This window comes from Macaca nemestrina, chromosome 5, assembly GCF_043159975.1.
Source record: "Macaca nemestrina isolate mMacNem1 chromosome 5, mMacNem.hap1, whole genome shotgun sequence".
In the NCBI taxonomy this organism is placed as follows: Eukaryota; Metazoa; Chordata; class Mammalia; order Primates; family Cercopithecidae; genus Macaca; species Macaca nemestrina.
This window is the reverse complement of record NC_092129.1, coordinates 65,295,388-65,315,277: the sequence shown is the minus strand read 5'-3', so window position 1 is coordinate 65,315,277 and position 19,890 is coordinate 65,295,388. Positions and strand designations below refer to the sequence as shown.

General features: G+C 39.1%; 1 protein-coding gene across 1 annotated transcript; it reads right to left on the bottom strand.

Annotated features, from left to right (window-relative positions):
• Positions 1-3,288: 3,288 nt before the first annotated feature.
• On the bottom strand, positions 3,289-18,160 carry LOC105488982 (RAB32, member RAS oncogene family). The gene is made up of 3 exons (XM_011753532.3): positions 17,852-18,160; positions 8,411-8,688; positions 3,289-3,786 (listed from the first exon to the last, which is right to left on the bottom strand). Exons 1-3 carry the CDS (start codon positions 18,099-18,101, stop codon positions 3,637-3,639), a joined length of 678 nt encoding a protein of 225 aa, XP_011751834.1. The 5' UTR covers positions 18,102-18,160; the 3' UTR covers positions 3,289-3,636.
• Between the last annotated feature and the right edge of the window lie 1,730 nt (positions 18,161-19,890).

The window sequence follows — 19,890 nt, the reverse complement described above, 5'->3', positions numbered from 1 at the left end:
TACAGCATCCACTGGGTGAAGTCAGCTGGGCTCCTGAACTGGATGGGAACTTGGAGAACTTTTATACCTAGCTGGAGGATCGTATGTGCACCAATCAGCACTCTGTATCTCGCTAACCTAGTGGAGACTTGGAGGACTAGCACTTTGTGACTCTGCCTAGCTCAAGGATTGTAAATGTCCCAATCAGCACTCTGTGTCTAGCTCAGGGTTTGTGAATACACCAGTTGGTACTCTGTATCTAGCTAACTTAGTGGAGACTTGGAGGACTAGCACTCTGTGACTCTGCATCTAGCTCAAGGATTGTAAATGCACCAATAAGCACTCTGTGTCTAGCTCAAGGTTTGTAAATACACCAATCAGTATTCTGTGTCTAGCTCAAGGTTTGTAAACATACCAATTAGTACTCAGTATCTAGCTCAAGGTTGTAAATGTACCAATTGGTACTCTGTATCTAGCTCTGTATCTAGCTAACTCTGAATCTAGCTAACTAGCACTCTGTGACTCTGTGTCTAGCTCAAGGATTCTAAAGGTACCAATCCACACTCTGTCAAAACAGACCAATCAGCTCTCTGTAAAATGGACCAATCAGCAGGATGTGGGTGGGGCCAGATAAGGGAATAAAAGCAGGCTGCCGAAACCAGCCAGCAGCAACCCTGTGGGGTGCCCTTGCATGCTGTGGAAGCCTAGTTTTTTTGCTCTTTACAATATCTTGTTGCCACTCATTTTTCGGGTTCACCCTGCGGTTATGAGCTGTAACACTCACTGGCAAGGTCTGCAGTTTCTCTCCTGAAGTCAGCGAGACCACGAACCCAAGGTCTGCAGCTTCACTCCTGAAGCCAGCGAGACCACGAACCCCCCAGGAGGAAGGAACAACGCCAGACCCACTGCCTTTAAAAGCTGTAACACTCACCACGAGGGTCTGCGGCTTCATTCTTTAAGTCAGTGAGACCAAGAACCCACCAATTCCGGACACATAAGTATACATATACGCATATAAAATATAATATAACTCAATTTGTACATACATATATAAATTACATATATATGATTAGAATATTGGTACATTTTTGATGCCTGAGACTCATACAAAAAAAATCCCTTTTATTAACGAAGTATTCTGTACTTCTTGCCAGTGTCTCATCCAGTGTGTGTGTTTTTATGTGTATCTGTGTGTGTATGTAATTGATTTTTCAAAGTCAGAGTATTCTCTTCTTTCTTTTGGCTATTTATGCAGCTCATCCTAAATTCAAATTTTATGTTTAAGTTATAAAAACAAATAGTGGCAAGACTTTAAACGTAATGTGAAATAGTTACTCAGTTTTATTTCTAAACTGTAGGAAATGGTAAATACAATAAACTATCTCACACGAAAAAGAATCCTAAGTGTTTACAAAAAACAATTTACTTACGGTATTACCAATGTTAAAATTACTCTGAGAAGTTATTAACAATTGTAAAGATGGGCAATGAGAGTGTAATACTCCTGATTTTGAATGTACTGTTAGGGGGAATTTAAGCACAATGGATTTCTTGTAAAAATGAAAATTAATATATAAAAAAGAAAATTCCAAGCAGACTGCAATCTTTTTCAGAAACTACTTAGCATAAGCTTTATATTTCTAACATTTGAGGTTAAGCACCATTTCATACTTAATACCATTGGACTTTGAAATATAAAAAAGGTTGAAAAATTGTACCTAGAGTAGAAAAAAACTTAGGAGTATGAAACATATTTTAGAAAGATAGATTTAATTCAACATTAAAAAAAAAACAGGTGTTAATAGTCATTAAAAGATATGTATTACTTAAATCAGGGTCTTTTACTTTTTCACTTCAGAAAATCTGGTGCTATGTAGATATGTAGAATACATATCCAAAGAGGTCAAAAGCGTTTTTTTTCTTTCTTAAATATGTAATATATAAACATATATGTGATTTCTAGGCAAAAGTTAGGTTTAATGAAAAGAGAGCTACATTTTATGGTTCATGACAACTATTATTTATTTCCAGAACATAGCTGTCAAAGCAAATGCACTTCTTGCCGTGTTTTTTGGAGTTTTTTGTTTTTGATTTTTGTAGAGACAAGGTCTCTCTATGTTGCTAGGGCTGGTCTTGAACTCCTGGACTCAAGAGATTCTCCCTCCTTGACCTCACAAAGTGTTGAGATTAGATCTTGCCAAGCCTAGGCCTTTGTTTTGTTTCGTGCGCAATAAATTAATGAATCTTTCCCATCCAAGTTCACTTAATGTATAAAACAAATTTGGTCAAGGTCTCATTTTGCATTAGCTTTGGATTGTGCCAAAAAACTCTTAACATTTTCTTTGAAAGAAGTAAGTTTGGATCTTTCTTAAATCAGTAAGTTGGACATGACATAAGTAAGTCCCTTAAAAATAGAAGGCAAAAGTGAACAAAGTTTTCTAAGGCAGAAAAGTACATCCCATATTATCTTTCTATTATAGAACTATAGTAATTCAAAAGTAAGACTTCAGTCAAAATATTTATTATTTTCCTTAATTGGCTTAAATGGTAATGCAAATATTGTGAGTCTGCCTTAAGTTTCTTAGATATTATACTTTAAATGTCCCAACCCTTATACAAAACCATACACGACCTAGTGTCTTTCACAATTCATACTATAGAAGCTCAGATTTAATTGTATATGCTTTGAAATACATTCTCTCCTTGACCATTGCTATCACAAACTTGAGAAAGAATTGCAACCGTCATATCACATAGGCCTTCAGTTATGAACATAAACAGGAAAAAGAGAAGAGAGAAAGGACTAGGGAGAGAAAAGAAGAAATGCTCATTTATAGAGTTTCCAAGGGGTAGTAACCATATCCAGAGGGAAACATCCATAATACAGATGTGCTGTGAGTACTTTTTCAGTCATTAAGGTCATTTTAATGTATTTAAGAAGAGTGACCACATGCCACACCAGCTATGAATGGGTAAATTATATGTAAGGAAAATAATTTTACACAAAGTTTCAAAAGGTTTGTCTTGTTTTAAGAGGTTCTCACTCTGTTGCTCAGGCTGGAGTGCCGTGGTACAATCATAGCTCACTGTGACCTCAAACTCCTGGGCTCAAGTGATCTTCCTGCCTCACCTTCTTAAAGTGCTGGGATTATAGGCATGAGCCACCATACCTGGCCTTTCCAAAGTTTTGAATAGAAAATTGCTAAAGAGAAACCTCAAGCCTTTGTGGCTAATAGAATCTAAAACCCCCCCTAAAAAGTGAGGATACAATAAGATGGCAAAAATATAGACTCAAAATGACCATAAGACTGGAGGTAACATTTTATTACCACCCCAGCACTTACATTAAAAGCTACAACTTGGAAGGCTTACCAAATCCTAAGGAACTGTCATATAAAAAGATGTTTAAAAGGATGTAAACATTATCTTCCATATGATGGCGACAATGACAAAAGCCTAATTGTCATCTGTTAAGTTACAGAGCCACTGGCAAGGATACTTCTCCCAAAGTTCCATTTTCAAATAAGTGCCGGCACCCAGTGGTGCTGCCTTTTGAAGTGCCACCTGTGGGAAGACTCACAGCTAACATGACATCCATAACCCATTCTCAGGAACTTCTTCAGAGCTGAGGCACACACGAGAGAAGCAGAAGCCCTATCAGCAACACTGGGATTTGCTCTCTGCTCTCAAGGTCTCTTGATCTAGCTTAATTTTGCCCACATCGTTTTCTTCATTAGGAAAGCTTTGGTGGTTTGCAAGAATCTTCTCCACTAGGAACCGGGCAGCTTCCTCTATGTTTATGTTATCCTGTAATGCAGAAAGAAAGAACAGGGTTAAATTTTAGAATTAATTCCTAGAATAAGGCATTAACAGTATGAATGGGACCAGAAAAATTTGTTACAGGTGGCATTGCAAGTGCACAGCTACTTTCCTGTAATACTAAAGTGTGTGCCCACTTAGAGCTGAATGTTAAAGAATAATGTGGTGATGGAAAGAATTCCCTTATTTTTATGAAGGACACTTTTTTTGATGTTCCTATCTTAAATCTTTGCCACTGAGGTTCAATGAGCTATCTCTATAGTTGAAAATGAATCTTTGCTCTGGGCTGCAATTCATATAATGAAGCCATTCCAAATAAAAAAAATTCCGGCCCTTGAATATCTAATTCAAGCAGTCAGGATACACTGTGAAAAAAAAATTGAAAGGGCTCAAACCACATTAAAATATGATAAATGTATCATGTCACTTCTCCATCTCTAAGTACAAATTATTCCTTTTAGTTGTCATGTATAAATTAGCCTGAAACAATGTTGTCAGTGCAACGTCCATTAAGGACACCCTAAGGAATTATTAGCTGTCACAGCATTTGTGTGACTGAATTATAAGTTATCATTAAACACACGGTAAGTAACACATTGAAAAAACTGTGCTTATTTTAAAAAATATTTAACTGTTCATTTTTAAATAATTTCAGATTTACTAAAATATTGCAAAAATAGTGAACATTCCTACCATTCACACATATTTCTCAAATATTAACATCTTAGATAACCAGAATACAACTATCAAAATCAGGAAATTATACAATAGTGTAGTATCAGTGTTAGTCTAACAAGCTTACTCAAATTGTGTCAATTATTTCAATGCCCTATTTCAGATGTAGGATCACAAGCTGTACTTCACTGTTGTCGCCCCGGGGTCTCTTTTACTCTAGAACAGTTCCTCAGTCTCCTTGCTTTTCATGACCTTGACACTCTCAGAGAGCACTGGCTGGTGAATATACCTCCATCTGCGATGTTTGATGTTTCCTTATCATTAAATTCAACTTACATATTTTTGGCAGAAATAAAACACAAGTGATGTACCCTGCACAGTTTATCAGGAAGCACACTGCTTAAAGTTGTTTTTGCCAGGTTTCTCCACAGAAAAGTTATTATTTTTCCCTTTGTACTTAGTGCAAATATGTCAATATCCTGTTTCTTACCACACTTTCCCCCACTAATGTTAGCATCAATTAATTCCTCCCTACAACAGTCATCACTGTGGTGTTTAATGGTGACTTTTTATTTCTGCCATTCTTTCTACATTTATTAGCTGGAATTCTACTGTTAGAAAGAGGTTCCCTTCTCCCTCATTTATTTATTCATTTGTTCATTTCTATCATGGATTATTAGTTTACTCTGTAAGTTGAACCCATTACAGAAATTATTTACGTTGTTGCTCAAATTGTCTTACATGTTTGGAGCTTGTATGGCAGTATCCTGTATCTTTGTGACATGTCCCCATCATTTCGTGAGCACTTCCTTAGTTTCTCGCACAACAAAATATCACAGGCACATCTTTACTTTCCTTGTCCCATCCACCCTGAAATCAGGCATTACTCCAGGGATTCCCATTCTTTTTACTGGAGAATGATATTTAAAAACCGAATTTTGAGCACTCGGTAAGTTAATTGGTTCCGTGGTGTCATTGCTTTTAAGCCCTCTCAGCAGGTATGGCTAGTATGGTACACGCATCTATATCAACTTCATCTGTTTACACATATGTGTGTGTACATACATACACCTACACACATTCTCACATATATATGCAGATACTCTTACACACACACACACACACACACATATGAAACCTGAAGCTCATATTAATGTCTAATCCAATCCAATGCTACAAGGTTCACTGCAGCCTTTTTCCTTATTTGTAAAGCCTTTATCAGACAACAAGGAACCTAAAAGAGCTAGGCTACGTACAGGCATCTTTCACAGCACTGAAACCAGCTTTTTAGTTATTTTTTGCCTCCACCCCCAAGATAAGTGTTAACTTTAATTCAAGTATTGATCTTTTGAACGTCCAAGTGACATTCAGTCTCAGCTATCCCTGTTATAGCAAATAATTATAAAATTCTCTAACTGTATGTGGAAGCAACTGGTTAAAATTCCAATGTCAGTGTAGTCACATATTAATGTAATTCCCATATGTTAACATTATTAAAGTTTTATATTAGAAATCCATTATTTGCCATAAAGGTGAAATGATGAAATGTATTTGCAAAAGTTATCTTTTGCCTGTATTCCTAGTGAAATTCAGATGACTGCAGTTCAAGCAAAAGTCAGATCTGAAGTCAGCTGCTGGCCAGCTCAGAAGTATACCTACTAGTGACATTTAGGCAGTACTTTAAGCCTTAAATCTAAGATTTTTAACCTAATTTTTTTATTACTGTTATTCTCTTGGAACACCCCTGGTTTACTGCTAAAGAAATTCTACAGAAGCCACTTCTACTATATTTGTAGGGAAACACAGAACAAATTTGAAACTTTTAAACAGTGCTTCACCTTTCACCTCTGCGTGTAATCGTATCCATAAATAAAATGAAACCGATGACTTACACAGTCACAAGCTACTAGTCACGTGACGTCTTACATCTGGGGGCAAATCTGGATTTATTACCTGAAAGATTAAATAAAGCCTAAAGGAGAATTTTGTCTATAATTTATAAAACTCCTCTACCAAAATGTACACTCGCATAAGCAGTTACATTTACTGCCTTTTTTTTTTTTGGTCTTTTTACAGCAAAGCTGGGAAGCAGAGCAAATCACCCAAAAGGCATACAGAGCAGACAGAGGGCATGAGTGTCCAGAAGAACATGTCTGTAATCCTAGCACTTTGGGGGGCTGAGGTGGGCAGATTGCTCCAGCTCAGCGCTCGAGTCCAGCCTGGGCAACATGGGAAAACTCTGTCTCTACCAAAAATACAAAAAGTAGCTGGGCATGGTGGCACATGCCTGTGGTCCTAGCTTCTTGGGAGGCTGAGGTACCTTCTCTATAAGAAGGCTTTCTTTCTGTGATTTTCTTCTTCATGTCAGGTTAAGTGCTCACATAGCACCCCTGGGTTTCATCTTTCTTCTACCACTGTTTTATTTAAAGAAGGAAATTTTAAGATGCTATATTTATTCAGTTAGCCTCTAGCTTAGGAGTGTACATTTCTGCCTCTAGTAAACAGTCTTTTTTTTTTTCCCAGTCACTCCATCATTACTCAATATTTTTGGAGCAGTCTCTCTTTTGCGCAGTCTCTCATTGCTTTGCTTTTATCCCGCAGATCATGATGGGCATCAAGTAGTTTTTTTACTCTAAGGGTAAGTTTCTAGTAGAGCTAAACCTAATCTGATAATAAATACCCAGAATGGGGTGGGTGATTTGGAGGAACAGTGATACATACATACGTGCAAACGTATATAAAAACACACATAAACACACACACGAAATCCACAGAACATAAACTAAAAGCTAGAACTGTGTTAAGATTTCAACAAATTTATGGTATAATGTTTATCTGTCATTACAGAATTTTTCAAACATTTCATCATTCTTACATAAATCGGACTGTCACTAACCCCCTTATATGAAACTTCCAATGCACACAACTCCCCTCCAAACATTTCATATATGTATTATTTTCACCTTTTTTCTATATCCAGACTGTTAAGAATTTTTTTTTTTTTTTTTTTTTTTTTTTTTTTGAGATGGGGTCTCACTTTGTCACCCAGGCTGGAATGCAGTGGTGTGATCTTGGCTCACTGCAACCTCTGCCTCCCAGACTCAAGTGATCATCCCGCCTCAGCCTCCCGAGAAGCTAGGACCACAGGCATGCACCACCATGCTCAGCTACTTTTTGTATTTTTTGGTAGAGACGGGGTTTTGCCATGTTGCCCAGGCTAGTCTCGAACTCCCAGTTCAAGTGATCTGCCCAATCCGCCCACCTCGGCCTCCCAGAGTGCTAGGAAACAGGCATGAGCCACCATGCCCGGTCACTAGACTGTTAAAATTTTTGAAAGCCAACTTACTGTTTTACTTTTTCCTTCAGAAAATATTTTATTCAGCTTTCCATAATCGACAAAAGAAAAAATTCTCACTTTACTATTTATGAAGCATACCACAAATGTTGATACTTTCCAGCTGTTTCAAATCTTTCATACACAGTTAACCTAAAACTCTTCAAACATCATCTGAATAAATCTCCTCTCTGATCTTTTCACATGGTCCTGCATGTGACACACATCTTCACCAGAGGCATCTTCCTATTCATTTAGCGTTTTGCAAAAATCAAAAATTCTTGTGCTTGACAATACCCCCATCCACTCCAGTTGCATGAGAAGTACCTCAGTTAAAAACTCAGACTCACAGAAAATGTCATTTGCTTTTTGCTCTAAATAACTCTTTTTGTTTTTATGGAAAATCTGCCCTTCTATTAGCCATTAGCCAATCTGGAAAGCAGTACTGTTGTGGACTGAAAGAAGCTATAACACATCCATGCTACACTTCTCATTTTCCAGACTTTCAAACACCACTCACATAAATACATCTAAATACTTAAGCGTTACAGCCTAGATTTATGAGCTAGAAAGCAAAAGATGCATAAGCAAAGCAGATCTCACCTTTGCAGAAGTTTCAAACCATCCGGCGAAGCCATGTTCTTTGCAGAACTGGTCCATCTGGGAAGGAGTCTGGCTACTGTCCTTGTTCTGGTCACATTTGTTAGCCAAGAGGACAGCAGGGATAGGGCTGCCATTTGGAAGATGAACTTTACTATCCAGATCACTTTTCCATTTTAAGACTGCCTCAAATGTAGAACTTCTTGATATATCAAAGACTACAAAAGCACCAACAGCTTCCTTGTAGTATACTCGGGTCATGTTGCCAAATCGCTCCTGCCCTAGACATAAATATAGGAAAAAAATAAAAACTTGTCATTCAGACAGAGTTTACATTTAAGTATAACTCCTTTTACCCCAACAGCAATACTATGAACAAATATCTTCCATTCCAGAGCAGCATAACCTGGTGTGATTAAGGCTATCCATACAGACGATGACCTATACAGCAGATGTGTCTGATAATTTGGTTTAAGTACCTAATGAATTAGTTTTATGTTCTGTATGATATATTCTCCATAAAACCAATATGATAATATTTAAAGCTACAAAGTCTGTCATTTATTCCAACTCCTCTCCCCTTAGTTTAAGAGAAGAGAGGCACTAAAGGAAAACACAAAGCTGGAAGTAGAGGAAGAAGAGACAAGAATAGAAGAAATGAAGCCTGTAGGAAGGAGATAAGTGCAGTGGGTAACATGCTAGTCCAATAGATTAAGGCTCGACATGAGATAAAGTAGCTCATGTTCTCAACTCATCTCTCCTTCATATCTCTAGCCCATACCCACTTCTGATGCAATATGCAAGATTTCACCCCGTAAGTAGCAGACACATGAAAATCTATTTCAGAACAAAAAGCACAACTGGTTGTGTTGTTACAAGAAGAATCAATTCCAGGGTTGTTCAAATATCATTGTACTTATAAAATAATTTAACTTATGTCAAACACTTTGGGAAAAATCTGCTTTGTACATTATATGGGACTTTGCAAAGCATTCTTACTATCTGCTGTTGTACTAATCTTTGGCATAGGAAAATCCTTCTTTTCATCTGACAGATGTAACAACAGGCAAAGGGATGCTTGGCCAGGATTACAGTATCACTGACTAAAGAAGACAGGACTAGAATTCAGGTCTTCTGACTCCCCCACACCTATAGAAGTGGGATGCTAGCCTTTCTGAACTATCTTGCAGTTGCCTTGACTTAGTTACTGACTACAGTGTGAAGGAAAAATGATTGGCAATCAATGCACATCGGAGATGTATCACTCTGTTCTATGATAAAGACACTTTCCTCTTGAAACACATGAGCAACCGGCTTCATCTACATTTTATTGATACATTTTATCTGCACAGATGCAAAGATACCCCAAAATATAAAATTCTTCCTTCTCCAAACTCTACAATGCAATATAATTTTATATATTGCTTTAGGGAATAATGGAAGAATAAAACAATGGCCAAATGTGAATGGATAAAGTTAAGGTTTGTTTTGTGATGACTCCTCATATTGTTTAACTGAAGCTGTATTGTAATAGTCCAAAGGTCTAAATTTTACTGTAACAAATGGTCACATAAAAAACCCTAATATTATGTTCATATATTATTGTAATGTAAATCTGACCAACTATATAGTTCATTGGCTCATAATGCTGACATTTATAAAAACTTCGATGATATGCCAACTGTTCAAAATCACTATTCTGCAGAAAGACTACATATGCATTGAAATGATTCAGATTCCAATTTCAAATGCAGTGCACACATTACCAACCACTTCCATTTTCATATATTTCAATTATTGAATATGAAAGGACTAAGCAACAAGATAAGATAGTCTTAAATTAGGAAATTGAAAAAGTAAGATTTCAAGATAATTACATGGTAATAAAGTATTCCTTTGGGCTATATCTTTAATTTAGAAAAGAGAGTGGGGTGTCAAACTAGTAAAAGAGCAGTCAGAAACCTAGAAGTTAACAAAGAGCTGTTAAACTTTAGTGACTATTTTTTTGGGGGGGGAGGGGAATGATCTTTAAATTTCAAGTATTTCCTTTTACTAGTGAGTCTTATTTAAATATTTACTCATATAACCTTTCTGGTAAAGCATAAGAAAATCAGAAATGTTTATGACAAGTAATTTAGAAGAAGATCCTGTGGCTTAAAAATATTAATTTTCTTTAGTTCTCAAGATTAGGATTCAAAATTTGGTGGCAGTCCTGACATCAGAGTGTACTTTTTAAACAACCACACTATATGGCAAATCAAAAGTGTCAATTACTTGGTTAAGTAAGTGAAAACAAAAGGCAATGGCTGGGAGAAAAAATGCAAACTGTTTATCTGACAAAGGGCTTATACCCAGAATATATAAACTCTCAAGACTCCCAAAGAAGAAGATAAAAAAATTAATAATGTAAGCAAAAGATTGGAACAGTTTGCCAGAAAATGTATGTGATGAAAAAAAAAATAAGCACAGGAAAAGATGTTCAACATCATTAGTCACTGGGGAAATGCAAATTTAAATCACAACTTGACACTTCACTCCCACAGGAATGGCTAAAATTAAGAAGTCTGAATACACCAAGTGTTGACCAGGATGTGGACAACTTGAACTCTCAAAGTCACTTTCATTATGTTCACAGATGCCAAATCAAATGTCAATCAACAGATTAATGGATAAACTATCATCTAGTTATACAACGAAATACAGCTCAACAATAGAAAGGAAAGGAACAAAACCATGGATACAAGCAAAAACATGAATTATCTCAAAATCATTATGCTTTGTAAAAGAAGCCAGGTCAGAGCGCAAGTGGGTAATGTTACATGAGTTCATTCATATCAAATTGTAAAAAGTGCAAACTATGACAATACAGTAAGAGAAAGCAGATAAATGGTTGCCTTGGGAAAGGCAGGGTATATATTCCAAAGGGGCAAGAGAAGAACACTTTTGTGATGATGAAAATATTTGAAATATTGACTACAGTGATGCAAAAACTTTTCAAATTGTACTGCTTATTGTATGTCAATTATACCTCCATAAAAGTATACAAAATAATACCTCCCTTTGAGGGTAACTGAGAGGGTTAAACTTAGTTCCTGCCTAAGTCTTCCAGGGCAGTTTGATGAACTACAGCCAATGACCTAATCCAGCTAAAAAAGGTTTTACTGGAATTCAGTTACCCTTATTTGTTTACATGTTGTCTATGTCTGTTTTTGTCTTACGATGGCAGAGTTGAATAGTGGTCACATACATGAAATGGCCTACAAAACCTAAAATATTTGTCAGGCCCTTTATAGAAAACGTAGCTGATTTCTGTTTTAGAAGGCTAAGAATATTTTATATCTTGAAGTGGAGGTGGTCTATGCATGTTAAGTTATACTTCAAGTTCAAAACAGTGTAAAATGCCAGGTAAGCCCTGCATAAATGTCAGCTATTATTGAGTGCTCCACAAGTTTACCGCATGATGAAAGCCTGAGTATTCTTTTTAAAAATGGTGCCAATTAAACATGTGAAAGCTTTAAACTATTAGCTCGTTATGTGCTCTACCTTGTAATTGTAAAAATGGTTTGCAGAGAAAAACAAACTTGATAAATCAAGTCTAACTATGCCAGGGATTCAAAATGCTAAGCGCCCAACATTCAAGCAACCTCAGGCAAGAAACTTTTTTGGCTTAACTATGCCAACTGGTCTCAGGGATCTGTAGGGATCACTAAGTCCTCCTGGCTCTAACATTGATATTTTAGGTTCCCGTATTATAATTTGAATGTTATACCGATTTTCTATATATTCTATAATCACTGAATCCAGACAGCAATGGAAATAAAATGTAAATAACCCAGCATCAAAAGGCCAATACCATGTATGTAGGGAAACAGTTTGTTTTCTAAAATAATAGCAAAATATACTTTCTATTTTAATGAATTTGTAATCTCTTTTTAATAAATTCTTAATTAATCCATTAATGCTTCAGAAATGGTAAAGCAAGTTAAAAAACAAAAATTTCCAAAACACATGAGGTTTAATTAGGGAGTGGGAAAAGATAAGATGAATTTAAAATAATAATTGTAACATAAAATTAAGGGTTGCTCTCCAAAAACCTAAGTAGGTGTAACCTATATTTATATTTAACTATGTTGCTTCAAAGATTTACAACACATAGATATGCTAAGTTCCTCCAGTTGTAAAACTAACTTAAATCATGTACAAAGTATCTTTTTTGCTCATCTACCACCTTTTGAAACCCAGATTAAATAAATCTGTAAAGTAAAAGAGTAACAAAACTGAATGAAGAAAAAAATAGGAAAACCACTGCAGATGATGCTTAAGAAAAATATCGGGATAAAAGTGAGTGAAAATCATGGGGAAGAGGAGAATACATGGGCATCTGTTAGTTAGAAAGACTTTGTTGGAGCCTTAAACTAAACCCTTGCCATCCATTTATTTTCACATTGGTCTGTCTTTCTCAAGTTCCGTGAAAGAACAGTGAAAAGACTAGATGTTTATAGCCTACTCAACTATTAAAAAGCACAAAAAACTTTTGAAAATACAATTGAATAGAATTCTAAAACAACTTTACCTTGCTCTTTTGTCTCACCCTCCAGAAGTCTCCCCAAATTTGTATCTATGCACTTCTTTCACCATCCAAGAGAAGAGTTCTACAAACCTAAGGCAACTTAAACTTGTGGACGTGGCCCACTACTTAAGTGTTGATTTAGTGTGAAATCCTTATTATTTTAAGGAAATACTTAATCTGAGATCTTCAAATTTTCCTTCTTTGGAAGAGTACTTTAATCTCTCAATCTTTAGTAAGTGCCTAGGAATACGTATTAATGGTGTTTTTTCTACACTTTATGATGTTTTGACAACTTGGGGCATTGCAGGCCTGGGGAGGGACTGATCCTCCCACGGGTAGCTAATTTCTAGAGACAGCAAAGGAGCTATCTTGGAGCGTACCTCTGACATGCACACCATATCAGTCAGCCCATCAATCCTAAATCCATACCACCTGCCTCCTTGCACCAGGATCCTGCAGTCTAGGACACTATCCCCTGTCCCAAATCACCCCACAGCCCAATACTGGACAACTAGAGACTACTACTATCACCCAGAGTACACCAAAATTATTCAAACTAGCCAGTCCTCAACTTGCTTAGCTTGCCTACCCTACCTCACTGGTTCCTTCCTGCAAAAGCCACAGTAAAAGCTCCAGCCCATGCATTTTCCTTGCTCCTTCTTTCTCATGACCAACCCTGCTGCTTTTCCCTGTGGCCTCATGTGGTGTGGCATAATGTGCCCCCACTCTTGGGAACTATGATAAACTATCTTTCCAATGGCAATCCATCTCCTGATCTGATGTCCCCATCATATCTGACTAAAAACAAAATCCTGGGTACATTTATTACAGAATGAGACTCGCTGAAAATTTCATATCAAAAGCTTAAGAAAATTGGAAGGTCAAGATAACATACACATGACTAATTTCATGATAACCAGAACATTTGGAAATTTTGAAAAGTATTTGTGCTGCTGTTTTGACACCAATAAACCAAAATTCTGCTATCCTTTTAAAAGTGTATTGCTTTCATATGTGAGTCATGAAACCTGTGTCCACACAAGTTACTATACCTTTCTGTGTTTAGATTACAGGACCACTAAAACCTATAATTCATTCAACTCTAAAGGTAGAATGGCAAATGGCTGAGAGCAAAGGAAAGTTGTAGAACTTCCTATCAGTGCTCTACTATCTCTACTAATAACCTGAGCATCTTTTAGCTTATGAGGGCTAATTGAGGCCATGAAGGATGGTAACACATTCAAAAGGGAAGGGCAATAGGACTGCCATTATCAGGGGAATTTCCATGTGCAGTAATACAAATATGTTATTATGCTGACCAGCTGCCTGCCTGGACAATTGTGAATGGATAGCCCAGACTGCGGCACTTAAAGGTGTCTCAGGACTCAGGAACAGTGAAAGATTTACAGATGTAAATGGGCCAGTTGGCTTTGCTTATAATTCAGCACAACAATTGAGCTTGAATAAGGCTGAGGATGGCAAGATTGTACAAGAGCCAGATTACCCATATGTAACAAAGATTTTAAAAAGCCTTGTAAATGACTTGGTATGTAATCAGCCACCAATAAACACTGGAAACTTAACTGCAGTATCTGTGTTTAAGATGGAGACTACAAATAATTACACAGACTAATTCCTCAAAGCACGGCTTCTTTATAATTAGAAATATGTGTATATGTGACTGAAAACTACCATTAAAATCAGGAAAGTGTCAAGAGGTAATATTCCAGATTCTTGCTCATGAAGGATTATAGGAGAGTTATGAAAAAAAAGACAAAGGGAGATTACTAGGTATACTAACTGACAAAGTATAAGATGGAGCAAGGCAATCAGGATCCACGTTCTATTTTGGATGGGAATCAAAACGATGGAAAATAAGTTTAGGCATAGATTATACAGTTTATATCTTCCAAGCATGCATTTTATGCTTGGGTAAATATCATTTATATGAATTCAGTTATGTTTTGAGCAGCAATCCCAAAGCATGTGTGAGTTAAGAGACTGCAATGGTCTTACACAAAAACTGCACTAAACTGCATCTGTATTTTAAAGCCAGATTCCTTCAATGCCGTAAGAACAGATTCATGTATCCGAGGATCACAATGGTTCTTAACTTGAAGAGTTCAACTGAATCTGCTTGGCTACATGTATAGAAAACATTTGATAATTCCAGCCTATTGTACTTGCCAAAGCTTTCAAGGATAGAGATTTGTCATAATTTCTTTACTATCTTGCCCTTTCACTAAAGCAACCAAAAAAAAAAAAAAAAAAAAAAAAAAGACCTAACTAGTAAAAACACCACACCTTAACTTAGTTATGGCAAGTAACTGGCTCTACCTACTATTTTGCAATCAAAGAATATTTCTATTATTTGAGAATTAAATATGATCCAACTTTGTTACTACATAAGGCAAGTATGCTTAGCCATGGGGGAAGTTTGTGGAGCAGCCTTAACTTTGCCTTCATGACATCATCATTACTTAATTCAAATGGTATGAGCTGAGATTCACTAGTAGCTCAAATATTCAAACCAAACAGTTAGTAATATAGTTCTCCAAACTTCAGGCTAAGGTTTTTTTATTTTGCTTTTTTTGGTCTCTAAAACAGTTTTTTTGTTTGTTTTTTGGTCTCTCACTAAGCTATTTTTCTCCCTCACTTTCCTTATATTAAAATTCTATCTCTGAAAATCTTACTTATAATGTGAGCCTAATCATTTCTATAAATTTACCTCTAATTTTGTAAATTGCTGGTCTGTACTTGCTGTATGGGATAACAATACTTGTTGAAACAATATCTAACATCCAGAAATCCCTTTTGGAGATCTTAAACTTTTGTTTTCCTTCCTGGTAAAACTCAAGCTTTGGATTTAGTGAAAAGTGCAAGGATATCCCATCTAGGCAGACGTATCAGAATCTGACAAAAACTGGATATGACCCCTTCCTGTCATTCGAGGTCTGTGATTAATAAAAAAAGAAGAGGTGATACCAGAAAGAAAATTTATATCTTACTCCTGCTTTTACTTTCTCAAGTCTCTAACTATAAACTCTTAAAAATCTAGTTACTCATACTAATTTACTAGCAGTAGGACCCAATTATCATCTAATAACAAAATGCCATAATTTACGTAAAGAGTAAGGCAAGGTCAATCACCCTTCTAAGCAAAGTTTTAAACCATCTTTGTGAAAATCCTCAGCTATGCTGCAGATTCCTGGAGAATGACCGTCACATGGTAAGGCAACCTTTAGAATCCATGACTTTGTCAAGAAGCAGAAATACTGCTCATTAGGGTTCTGTGCAACAGCAGGAAGTATTTCGAAAAAGTCTCTGGCTTCAAAGATGACTTTTCAAACGAACTTTTGGCTTTTGGTAACAAACAACAACAAAAAGCTGAGTCCCCGGCTGATTACTCCTTTTCTCTGAGGGACTGAGATGCATACATGTATTCTCCTATCTGAGGGAGAGAAATGTGCTCTTAAATGAATGAGTTATAGGTTACAATTATTTAACACTCTTTGTTAAGTAACAAGCTATAAATGACAAGAGCACTACCTGGCAGACAGACAGTAGACCTGTGATCCGCACCCCCCAACTCTGCTATCAGCCAGGTAGCTATACCCTTTATGGGCTTCTATGGACTGTAGAATGAAGGGTGGCCTCGGGCATCCTCTAACCCTAAACCAGCTCCCATTCTAATGCTCTATTGCAGACTGAGCTTCTTAACACCTGTAATGATTGAACAGAGTAATTTTGGCATTTTATTTATTTATTTATTTTTTCCGAGATAGGGTCTCACTCTGTTGACCAGGCTGGGGTACAGTGGCGAGAACACAGCTCACCGAAGCCTTGACCTCTCTTAGGCTCAAGTGATCCTCCTGCCTCAGGCTCCTGAGTAGCTGGGACTACAGGCACGCATGACCACGCCTGGTTAATTTTTGTATGTATGTATGTTGTAGAGACAGGGTCTCACTAACAGCCCAGGCTGGTCTCGAACTCCTGTGCTCGCGGGATCCTCCAGCCTAGGCCTTCCAAAGTGCTGGGATTACAAGCGTGAGCCACTGGCGCTTGGCTTGGTACCATTTCTATGAACTTTCCAATAGTTAACATCATCTTAAAACGCCCACTCCCAACCACTACACCAGGCAAAGTTCCAGTGTTCATAAATCAGAGCAGAGGGAAATGTACCCCCTCAAACAGAACAAGTGAAAGCAAATGGCAGAGAAACAGTGTATTGAGGAGTCATGGGGGCGAGGGCACCAGGGATGGGACTAGGTGCTGGTTTAGGAAGAGAGGAAGAGGTGAGCGTAAAGTTTCAGAAAAGCTTTCCCAAATCTTCACCGAGTGTCTGTCCTGGGCTTCCGAGGAGAGCAAAGTATTTGAGGAATGGAGTTTCCCTCACAAAGGCCAGTCTCAGAGCCAAGGCGGGTGATGGAAAATGATCTGGAAATGAACCTGACTTTTGGTCTTGGTGGTGTCACTAACTAGGAGTGCAGCTTCAGGTAAGTCACCCAATCCCCCTGAACTTGAGTTGAGACTGAGAGGCGCCGGCCCGCTTCAAGTCAGCCTTCCCAACTAGTCCTCGTGTATCTATGATACACTTGCATTATTCAGAGTTCAAACTTCTGGAAAAGGCCCCCCGGCCTCCTCGCCTCCCTCTGGCGTGCAGGACCTGCTCCAGCTCCTACTGCCCATCCCATCCTCCGGGCCCCACCGAGTCCAGCCGACCGCGTCCATCGCATCTCGCCCTTGGATTCGGCCTCTCTCTTCTAAACGTACCCAGGCAGACGAGTTCAGGCAGAGAAGAAAAAGTAAAGAGGCAGAGAGGAGCCGGGCGGCCCGGCTGGGCTCTGGAGTGGGAAACTAGCGGCCGCGCTTACCCGCGATGTCCCACAGCTGCAGGCGCACCAGAGTCCTGCTGTCCCAGTTGAGGACCTTGAGGGCGAAGTCCACCCCGATGGTGGCCCGGTAGTGCTGGGAGAAGAGCTGGTGGACGTAGCGCTTGATGATGCTGGTCTTGCCCACTCCAAGCTCGCCGATAACCAGCACCTTGAAGAGGTGCTCGCGGGTCTCAGGCGCCGGGGCGGCAGCCGCCCCCAGACCAGGGTCCCCGGCTCCCCCGCCCGCCATGAGCGCTGCGGCTGTCCGGCGTGCTGGGGCTCCGAGTCTGGCCTCCCGCCCGGCCTCGCGCTCTCCCGCCCCGCCCCCGGCGGCCGCGGAAACTCCCCCGAGGCCGGCCCGCCCTCCGCCGCGCCCGCTGACGCCGCCTGACCGGTCACAGGACCCGGAACCCGCCAGTGCTCGCGACCCGGGCGGGGCTGGACCGGGGCAAGGCCTGGCGCCAGCCTGGGGAGGACCCTGCGCTAGGTGGCTCCCGCCACTCCCTGCGCCCCCCAAGCCCGGCCGGGCCCAAGTGGACTTCCTCTCCCGGGCGGCGCCTCCTGGCGGTCGCGGCGCGGAGGGAGGCCCAGCCGCCCGCTGGTGGGCCTCCGGAGAGCCGGCCTGGAGCCTTCGTGGGCGTCGGAGGTTCACTGGGGCCCTGAAGAGGCGCCGAGGAGGCTGAGCCGGCCCGGGGCCTGGATTGGCCTGGCGTCTGGGCCCAACCTGGAAGCCGCTGGCCTGGAAATCCACATCCTGTCCTACTGTCCCCGCAGGGAGAGCCACACCTGCGGGCCTTGCCCTGGGTCGCCAGCAGTCCCCTTTAGATGGGAAAGGAAGTGGCACCGTGACTTTGAACTTAACAAAGGACGGGTAACACTGGCCTGGTAGTTCTGTTTTTAACTTTTTGAGTGAACCTCTGTAGGGTTTTCCGTAATGGCTGTTCCAGTGCACACTCCCATCACCAGTGTACAGGGTTCCCTTTGCTCCGCGCATCACCGACACTTACCGCTTATCTTTTTCATAAGTCATCCTAGCAGATGTGTGGAGATACCTAGTGGCTCTGGTTTGCATTTCCCTGTTCATTAGTGATTTTGAGCGCCTTTTCTTATACCTGTTGGTCATTTGTACTTCGTCTGAAAAAGTCCATTCAGATCCTTTGCCCATTAGTTAATTGGGTGTTTTATTAATTTATTTATTTTGGCTAAGTTGTGTGAACTTAATGTATTTTGTATATTAACCTCTTATCAGATACATGGCTCACAAATATTTTCTCCCAATCTATAGGCGGGTTTTTTTTTTTTTTTTTTTTTTTTTTTTCATTTTGTTGATTATTTCCTATGCGGTGCAGAAGCATTTTAGTTGGATGAAGTCCCATTTATCTAGGTTTGTTTTGGTTGCCTGGGCTTTTGGTGTGATATCGCAAAAATCGTTGCTAAAGCCAGTGACCCAGCCATCCCTCTTCTGGGTGTATACCCAAAGGAAATGAAATCAGGATCTCATAGAAATCACTTTCAAGTTCATGCAGCATTATTCACAGTTGTGAAGATTTGGAAACAACCAAAGTGTCTGTTAACGATTAATGGATAAAGAAATTGTGATATATACATATGCATGCACGTGTGCGTATTCACGGACGCACAGACACACACAATGGAATGTCAGCCTTTAGAAGGTGACCCTGACATTTGCAACAACATGTATAAACCTGGAAGACATTATGCTAAGCGAAATAAGCCAGACACGAAAAGAAAACCACTGTGCCATATCACTTATATGTGGAATCTTACACACACACACACACACAGAGAGAGAGAGAGAGAGAGAGAGAGAGAGAGAGAGAATACATGGAATCAGTGGTGGTTACCAGGGACAGGGAAGAAACAGAATGATTCAGGTCAAAGTGTACAAAGTTGCAGTTATATAGGATGAGTAAGTCCTAAAGATCTAATGTAGCATGACCGTTATAGTTAAAAATATTGTATTGTAAACTAGAAATTTGCTAAGAGAGTAGAATATAAGTGCTGTTACCATTAAAAAA